General features: G+C 46.1%; 1 protein-coding gene across 1 annotated transcript in view; it reads right to left on the minus strand.

Moving 5' to 3' along the window:
• caska (calcium/calmodulin-dependent serine protein kinase a) overlaps positions 1 to 5,632 on the minus strand; it is a 91,876-nt gene extending 86,244 nt beyond the window's left edge. The window contains exon 1 of the mRNA XM_076110070.1: positions 4,828 to 5,632. Within this exon, the coding sequence (XP_075966185.1) occupies positions 4,828 to 4,886 (59 nt within the window). The 5' untranslated portion in view covers positions 4,887 to 5,632. The remainder of the gene's footprint in view (positions 1 to 4,827) is intronic.
• Positions 5,633 to 9,641: the final 4,009 nt, after the last annotated feature.

The following is a 9,641-nucleotide window of genomic DNA, read 5'->3' on the forward strand; positions in this document are numbered from 1 at the left end:
GTCATCATGAAATAAACACATTTCCCTCAGGAGTTGGTGGAGACCAAACACGGAGGTAAAAGAGAGTGAATAATGAGTCACATGACATGCTGGATGTGTAAAATAAGCAACTGCTTGCTCACAAGTTCACCGTATCAACTTAAAATGTGATGATACGTCAATGTTGCCTTACATATTATAGAGTGATCCCAGTCTCTTCCACGCAGTGAGGCATAAAGCCGTGTTAATTAAACTCTTGTATCGGACCGGTTCTCTGTAGCGGCCGAGACCCAAAGACCAGGTATCGGGACTGAAGAAGTCGGATCAGTGCATCCCTAGTTTCCACTTCCCTTAGGTCAGTCCTTCCAGGTTTAAACACACCACATGTTCCTGTTACTTCAGCAGCATCTACTGCGAGACCTGAACAGAGCTGGTCCTTCTGAGGGGCTCAACAAGAAGCCAGATGTAGCTCCTCTCCTCTCCGCTGCTCACAGGGAGCTGCTGGGGGTGTTTTCTCCAGCTTGATGAGGATGGATTAATATTTCAGTGGCCGAGTGCAAGATCTCTCTGCTATATCATCTATGTGTAATTGTGCGTGCAGGAACCAGCCTTTCAGCTGATTTTTCGCCTCCAAACCCCAACAGAGAGGCGAAGCTCACATAATACAAGTTGCCTGCACATAATTATACACGTGGTGCAGGCGAAAGGCCTGCACCACCAATTGGTATATTGTTTCGGTAACTTCAGAGGGAATTAATTTATTAGGACGGAGCTAAAGAGCAGCAACATCCTGCCAAGCACACATCTCAACCACTGAAAAGATGACGACTCAGTGCAGGAAATAGCACCACTTGGCAGACGCCGTTATTCAAATTGACCCCGAGTGCAATATATTTTTTTCGAGGAGTGAGAGCCTCGGCAGTGAACACAGCTGCCATTAAGTTGTGTGCCGGGCAGACTGCCTTTTAAAAACACACTCAAGTCTGACAATGTAAACAGAGCAGTGTTTAACCTACTGACCCACAGCCCTTGGGTCTGCTGGGTGGCTTATTTGTAGAATATCTCAGAGAGCGGCCGGCCACCACTCGTGCTCAGCATTAGCTAGCGTCGCACATCAACAACCTGAGCCCCACGGCCAACTCTGCCAGAGACGTGGCTCCTGTAGTGGGGCCGCCTGTCCGGATGTAGGTCAGCGTTTCACACGTTTTACCGAGAACGAACGGGACATAAACGCACATAAATACACGAAACCTGAGCAGAGCCTTTAAAATACATAAGTAACTAAACTGGCAGGTGGCACCTTGGCACCAGAAAAACACTCTACTCCTCCTGAGGGATGAGGGAGGCACAAATCTTCCTCATTATTACCATAATTTCTCCCACAAGCAAGCTGAAAGAGACAGCAGTGAAACGGTGAACTAGCAGGTATTTCACCCCCCGTGGATTACAGGGTGATGTCGGTTCACTGCAGGAGGTGAATGAGACACACGAGATGGGCCTTGGGCTTTTATTCCGTCACCTCTTGGTAAGGGACACACCGGACCACACGAATGCACAAACTGACACACACAACAAACTGACACACACACACACACGTTAAACACACACACACACACGTTAAACACACACCTCCTTGGACCGAGAGTTATAATGACATGCAGGCCTTGTACAGCACCCTCGAGTGTCCTCCTAGGCCGCGAGCTATGCAAATGGAGGGTAATTCATTTTGTTCAGAGTGGAGCAGATCGCCTCCACGGCGATATGTTCCAGGGCGATCTCCACTATTAAATCCACAGCGAGTCCAAATACTCGGGGACAGGTAGGCCGTTGATCCGTTCAGCTAATACTAACTCACGGTTTTGGCTCCATTAACAGAGGAGCCGAGAGACTCCACGCTTCGCTGCATAAACTCTCAATGGCCTGTGACTGTAGCACCAATGCTGACCACTGTTATTTGCAGTATTCCACATTTTCTGATATGTACACAAATATATCGCAACGCCGATGAATTGAAAGCGTGAGGCTGCATGTAAACGGGAATATTGGTGTAATATTCATTTTACACCAGCTATGTTCACGGCTTAGTAGGAATATTGTCTTTTTCGGGATGAGGCCAGAAAACTGGAATACTTCGTGCCTTTGTGTAGACTGCAGTCTGATGTTGCAAACATGACGTCATTACTTTCCCCAAACCTGGGACGCTGTGCCGTTTCGGTCCGATGCACTGAAATTAGCATTTGCTGTTGTCCACAAGCATTAGCTGCAGTGCAGTTCAGAGCTGCGAGGAACAACAAAAGGAAAACAACATCTTTCCTGGTGTCCATTTCTTTATGCACAGCGCTGTGTTACGTCCCCTACTGTGAGAAACACAGGCACAACTTTTGTTTTTTCTCCCGTGGATGAACCAGAAAAGAGCATGGCCCGAGGGCACAGGATGTCTCTTAATGTGCGAGTCAAACTAATGGACTGCTTCCTTCTACTGACCTCTCCTGCTCCCTCACTCGTCCCACATCCAACCTCTCTTTCTCTCTCTCCCATCCTCAATCCATGACTTACTCTCCTCGTTCTTGTCTTCTTTGTTTCTCCCGCCCTCACCCCGTCCTTGCGCCTCGGGACACAGCGGCACAACGGGCAGGATCAATCTGACAGCCAGACTGATGTACACAACATGCTCACGGGGGCCAAGTCTTCATGCTATAGTCGACTGATGCGTGTGCATGAATATGGACACGACTACAGGGTGGATCCTGTTCTCCATTGGGCCTTAATCCAGGGGACACACACACAGAGCAGGGACCACAACACTGCTTTCCAAGCACAGTTCAGGATGACCCATATATATATATATATATATATATATATATATAGATAGAGGTCTGTATTTGCAACTACATGGGTCTAACCCTGCAGAACACACACGCACACACTTGCTCCAATGCACGATCCAGGGCGTTGGGCTTGTACAGTAATGTCTTTCCTGACTGCGGTGTTGTCGTTGGATTTCCCTTGCAGTTAATCCGGTCTCTTTCGGAATCAAAAACCCACAATTGGTGCTTCGTTGCAGCCTTAAAAAGAAGCCGCGGCTGCAGCAGCTTCTCCACACGGAGAGCAGCAGGTCGGCTGATAAAAGGCCGCTCTCTGTAAATCACAGACGGTCTGTCCGATGAGTAACACTGTGATTCAGAAAACTAAGAGCAAGTGTGTTGTTGTGTGTGGCGGGCTGACTCAAAAGCATTTGGCTTCCAAGTGTTCCTTCTGCCCCACAAGAACCTGAACACATATTTAAAATGGTGATTATTATAGGTTTACATTAAACATGAAGGCGCGGGGCCGATGGAGCAGGAGGAGCTCTTGGGGACCACGCTTGTGTGCGTTTGAGTGAGCGAGAGAGAAGCAGCTTGTGACTGTGTGGGACACAAAACAAACAAAAGAAAAAGAGCACACAGCGCTTTCAAACTTGCCTAAACATGTGCTGTGCAGACTAAGCACCCTGTCAAACAGTCAACCACCTCCGTGACACCCCCAGAACCAGTCAGCCCGCTATGACTGACTGGCTCTGTCCGTCAAGCCTGCCAAGCTCCTGATTCACACGGGGCTTCTGTTTGTAACGCCCAATGAAGTGCTTCATTCGAGACCAGCAGTTTGGACGACACAGTCACTTCTTCAAGCGTCGGTCAAAACAGAGACAGTTTCCCCTCAAACAGATCTTCTTCTTCTTCTCCAAAACAAAGCGGCGGTCTCCCTCGCGGCGGTCTCCCTCTTGTTACTTTCTCCGGTTCCTTTATGTGAAGTTGGAAAGTCCCAGGTGTGGTGCAGGTGCTGCAGCCATTAGGGCAGAACAAAGCATCCGCGAGTATAGTGAGTAATGACCGAAGAGGCCGGGTCACCAGAAATAAAGCGCTGCATGGACACATCTTGGCTGCAATAGATTAGAATTATATGGATAAAAGTTAATGATACACAGAGGTTTGTTGCCTTCCTTATTTCTAAAGCGGGATTACAACAGGAAGTTAATTGTAGCAACAGTATAGATCACCTATTTAAACCTATAAACTATTATTCTGAAGGGAGTTTAAAGCAGTCTTTCTGGTAGTATTCTATACTATTCTTATAGGATGAAATGTGTATTTGCTAGATATACATTTGCATTAGTTACTTTAGCGTGGGGGTAACGTAGATTCTTATTCCTCAGGGGATGAACCCGACCTAGATGAAATGCTCGGGGACTCTTCTCTGCAGGCACCGCTGTCCTCTTACCCGAGCAGTGAACATTACTAGAAGGAGCCCGGGTGAGACCTTCAGTCACTAACCATGACCAGATGTGACGGTCCAGATGTGCATGACTCACGGTGGTCTGGTGCCCTGCCCTTTCATCTCTGCAGCAAGTTGGCAACCGCCACCGGGGGGGTCAAAGCACACGGTATCGCGCTAAGTATACAGTGTAATGTCCGGAGGATGATACACGCTGCCACAGCGAAACAGGATCTTATCTTCATGTTGGAAGAAAGCAATAAAACGGGGAATGCACATCCACGGCGACCATACAACAAATGACATAACATCCGTGTTTTAAACTGTTGTGGGACGTGGCCGCGTCTTCAAATAATATAGTGTGCCATTAAGGTCACCATCAATTATGATGACCACGGGGAAAACCGTTAATTCCTACACAAATATCCCCACGCTTTGATTTTTTTTGGAGCGTGCACGTGCGTTTGAGTTTGTGTGTGCGTCTTGCGCGCGTGTCATTCCCTCGGGGTGTTAGGAGGAGCTAATTGGAAAGCCCCGGTGACCAACGTTCATAAAAGGAATTAAACGGTGGAATAAAAACAGCAATGCAACACTTACTTGCCAATGACCTCGCAGAGCTCGTACACATCTTCAAAGAGGATGTCGTCGTCCGCCATAGTCCGACCCCGGCTGGGGGAAAAATGATCCCCAGAATATGCGTCCCAAACCTGACGGTGCTCCTAAATAAAGAGGGGAACGGAGAGGCCACGAGCAGCTGACCGTTTAGGCAGAAATGAATGACAAAACACCGCTCGTGTAGTCGGTAAAGAGTTCCCAAGAAAGGTTTCTAAATTCCAGTTGTTGCCTCCTTCGTCGACCCCCCGCCCCCCCAAAAAAATATGCTGCGTCGCTGTGGGTGATTCGGCACAGGGGGAGCTCAATAATCCGGTTTGGGAGTCCGCCGGTTCGGCCCCGCCTTTCCCACGGCTTCCCGGTAACGTACTCCCGTCTCAAAACGCAAACCATACGTGGTTGTCAAACAAGCATTACTCCGCTGGCGGTAACGACTACGGTGTTGTTAAATGTTGCACTCACACAGAGGAGGAAATGCCCGGACAGACCCCCGGTTGGCGGTGCGCATCAGGCTCGGGTTACAGCACTGGTCCAGGTGGGTTAACAGTGATCTCCACTTCCCGAACAGCCACGGGTTACACTTTCGGGGGATACGCGCGCACACAGACGCGCGCAGTCCTTCTAGTCGCGTAAACCCGACCGACGGGCGGGTTCAAGTGTTCACCGTACAAACTGAGAAGCTGCACTCTCCGTCTCTTTCTCCTCGGCTCGGCAACACTTTCCAGCCGCTGGTGTATGTTTTTGTTTTTTTTCTTCCTCCCGTGTGCTTGGACGCTCCACGGAGCTTCCAGAAAACCAAGCTCCGCCCACACGGAGGTTGTGAAACTGTTCAGCCGTCCTCCATTTTGGCGCCGGGCTGTTACCCAGCATGCTCCTTAGAGGCCCAGAGGCTTTGAGCCAGTATGGCGGAGGAGCGGCGCCATAAAGGATTTTCTAAAACCGCAGTTTCCTTCGGACTTTTTCAATGGATACACACGAAGTGGAGTTCCCACCCGGAAGCGAGGAGGAGCATGAATGAAGCATGTGCATACATCTAAACAACTACCCATTTAAGTTGAGAAGTTATGAACACTGATATGATTCAGACAGCCGTATGGTGAATGGTATCCTATTACACAGGGGTGAAACAAGCAGCCAATTGTCCAATTAGTTGATCAACAGAAAATTAATCTGCAACTTTTTGGATAATCGATGAATCAGTTGAGTCATTTGTCAAGCAACAATTCCAAAGAGCCGGTTTCATGATTTCCTGATTATCTCCATAGTCTTACTGACATTTGAAGAAGTCACCTTGGGCTCTGGGAATCTCAGCTTGTTTTGCTATTTTGACAAACAATGAATCAAGAAAACAATCGCATGATTAACTGATACTGAGTTGCTGCCCTAGATAGAATTTTAGAAATGCTGATGTTTGAAGCATTTTGGTGTCTGCTAAGCCCCGAAACTCATCGATCTACTACTTAAACAGACTGTCTTTGACTGTATGTGTTCATACACTGCAGGAAACAACACCACACAGCTCCTTTCTGTTGAGCTGACTCTCAGATGTTTTATGAAAATCGAATGGAAGGACCCTTATATGTTTCTAGATGTAGCTAAACTGCAAAGAAACCAGATTACCTTCTGGAATAATGCAACACATGGTGTCAAAATGAGACACCATGAGACAGTATTACTAACTGACTGGCTGTGGTTGTCTGCAGCATCAACATTCACACCTTTTAGGATTTCTACGTTGACAAAGTGTACGACGCAGTGGAAACATGCGACTACAACATACAGACAAGTGCTGTCTATCCATATTTCATGGGCTCTGGTGGGATAAATGCATTGCCAGCTGATTGCCTAATTAATGCTGGGAGAATAATTAAGCAGCGTCGGTAAACCCGAGATGATGAGCTTGTTCTTTTATTTATGATTTTTCAACAAAAAGGGTGGTGATGTAATTAAATAAACCCCAATGCCGCTACTGTAGGTATTGCGTCTCTCCCTTGATGCTGCAGCTGCTTATGCAGCAGTAAGAAAAATCTTCTATTTGGGCCATTTGAAGTATGAAATGTGTGCCCTTGCTGATCATGCGAGGTTGTGTGTGTGTGAGGAGGTGTTGCAAGCTGACAAGCGGTGGGGGGGCACTTTGGCTTACGAATAAGAGAAATCAGGAAATCAGAGAAAATCTTATCTCTAACCAACACACCCTTCTAGACTCAGCCGGTGGGGCAGCAGTGTAGGTGTGTGTGAGTGTGTGGAGGAGTGTGTGGAAAAAAACTGATGTACAGACTGTTTGTTTGTTGAATAGGAGCTGTAGCACTACACACACACACACACACACACTCGCGTGCGCACACACACACACAGTCGTGTCTTGCTAGTTTTTTAAAGCGGTGTAGCAATAAAATCCAGAGAGGAGGTTGTTTATGAGTTACTGTAACAAACGTATTGAAGCACATTACTGACTTTGTGGACTTGTTAATGTTATCCATTTAAGTGGTCCTGCAGTTGTCTTGTAGTTTCATAGTTTGGGGACTTGTGAGAGAAGGAATAAGAAATTAATTGCTTAAGTCTCTTTAGGTCAGGCTCCAAAAACGCTGGACATACGCTGTGCATAAACAATTCAATAGTGTATCTACATGCCCATGTATTTCAAGCTCCACACCACGCAGGCATAGCGTAGGCCTTGAGTTCTAAAATCCAGCACTAACCTAACCAAGTGCCGGGAGGGCCTAACCATATAAAACCGTAGCTGACATTAGCTGATATTGTATTTCTAGAGCAGATGTTGAAGGGAAACAAATACAATACGTTGCTAATACGCCCATATCAACATTTGTACGACATGCTAGGTATGTAAAAAGATATTTGCTGTTGGCATAATTTCTAGGGGACAGAGTTTTGTGATGACACGTTCCAGTGCAAATTAGAAATGTGCTTTCATTGGTAACGCCACAGCAGCCTCTATGATCAACAGCTCTATTGTTTGATACAGTTGATCCGGTTCTCAGCTCTGTGGGAAACCAATGTGGCTTCCAACGGTGAAATCCGTCCTGGTCGGACGTAATCTGGTAATATCTGTGCGTCACAGGCAGGAGAAACAGGAACGAATGCTTCAGGCAGCAGGTAATGTTGCAGGGCTGGTTATGATTATGAGGCATGGCAAAAGTGCCTTTGACATTTCCCTGGTGTGATCAAAGTAGAGACGCCCAACAGGAAGAGACTTAGCACTCACCCCCCCTGTGTTCTCCAGGAGAATGGTGTCACTTTCTTCTACATTACAGACACATAATATGTTATTTTACTGCATTGTTTCAAGAGGTGTTATCATTTCTGTGCCGTATAGAGAGAGCCACTAGTGTGTACAAGCGAGAGGAGTGTCGTACTATTGAGTAAAGTTGTGTAACTTAAAGACATATCTGAGGAAACCTCACAGTAATCGTCTGGTAGAGCAGCAGAGCTCTATAAAGCGATCAGAGTGACGGTGATGAAGAATACAGCGTGTGTTCCGGTGTGTGCTTTGATGATCACAGACTGTGTACAAGTCTTCAGCGTTTCTGTGATCTCATGGAAGTCGTCGGCTACCCCGGAGCGTCTGCTGAAGGGTGACACGATCTCATTCAACTCTGTGTTCTCTCACTTCTGCATCTCCTCCTCTCGCCGTTTTAGTGAGTTTTCCAGTGGGAGCGGCGTGGTGTTTGCTCTGTGCATATATTCTACATATAAGCTTTTAAACTGAAATGTAACCCCTCTGTAATCACCAACATTTAGATAAGCATCAGTCATTGAATTACATATTTCTCTGTAACTAACTGATTACAATTTCATTTACATACTTAAATACTTACAGTATATTGTACTTTGAAAGCATCAGAAGTACACTGTAGTATTTCTTCTCAGACTTTAAAAGTACTTAGAGTTTAACGTAGCCATTGTGACATAAATAGCAATTTTCATGAGATGCTTTATCCCTTGCAACACCGTCAGTATATCATAACAATGCAAATTATTCAGCCACTGATGCAGTTCTTTTTTTGGATATTAAATCATTACAGTGCTCATTTTTGCACCTCACTCTGTATTATCATCCCTCCGTTGGTTGTGTTGTGAAAATGCAGCAACCTTTGCTCACTTTGAGTGAATGCCGAAGAATTTTGTAAAAGGAATATCAGTGTCGTCCTTTCACATTCTCTCTCCTTTAGAGTAATATCAAAATACTTTTCACAGGTTAGGGCCAATGCAGAACTAAAGGCGCAGTGAAAGGAACCATTCTTCAGAAGGAATAACTTTTAATCTCTATTTTAGTAAAAATTCTCTGCAAATAATTTTGGGGCAACACAATAAGTTGTAAAGACAACATTGACATATTATAACCTTATGAAGTTGTTATGGTGAACTTTATTACACATCCAGACAACATTAACATTCATTTGAAGTCGTGTTTCTGACCATCCGGCAATATTTAAGTCCAATATTCTGTCTCTTTAGCATCTAAAATGATCCAACATTTTCCCCAGCTCGTCGCTAACTGTGTCTGTTTGCTGCTGAGCTAGTACCAGTGGGTTTATCAGAGGGGGAAAACAAGACCTGCTACGGCTGGAGGTGGTTGATGAGAGCAGTGCGACTGAGCCAAAACAGCCAAGCTGCCGCCATGAAACCAAAACAATGAGCCGAGAGAAGATTAAAAATACTCTGAAAGGAACTGCAGAGAACGACCCAGTAACACAACACACTTGATCCACTTGTTTACTGGTTTTCTGGCAAACCTGGACTAAGACGTCACTTGTGCAGGGGTAGTTTACTGGCTTTAG

Source organism: Anarhichas minor, unplaced genomic scaffold (assembly GCF_050575085.1).
Source record: "Anarhichas minor isolate MPS153535 unplaced genomic scaffold, ASM5057508v1 ptg000004l, whole genome shotgun sequence".
NCBI classification, from domain to species: Eukaryota; Metazoa; Chordata; class Actinopteri; order Perciformes; family Anarhichadidae; genus Anarhichas; species Anarhichas minor.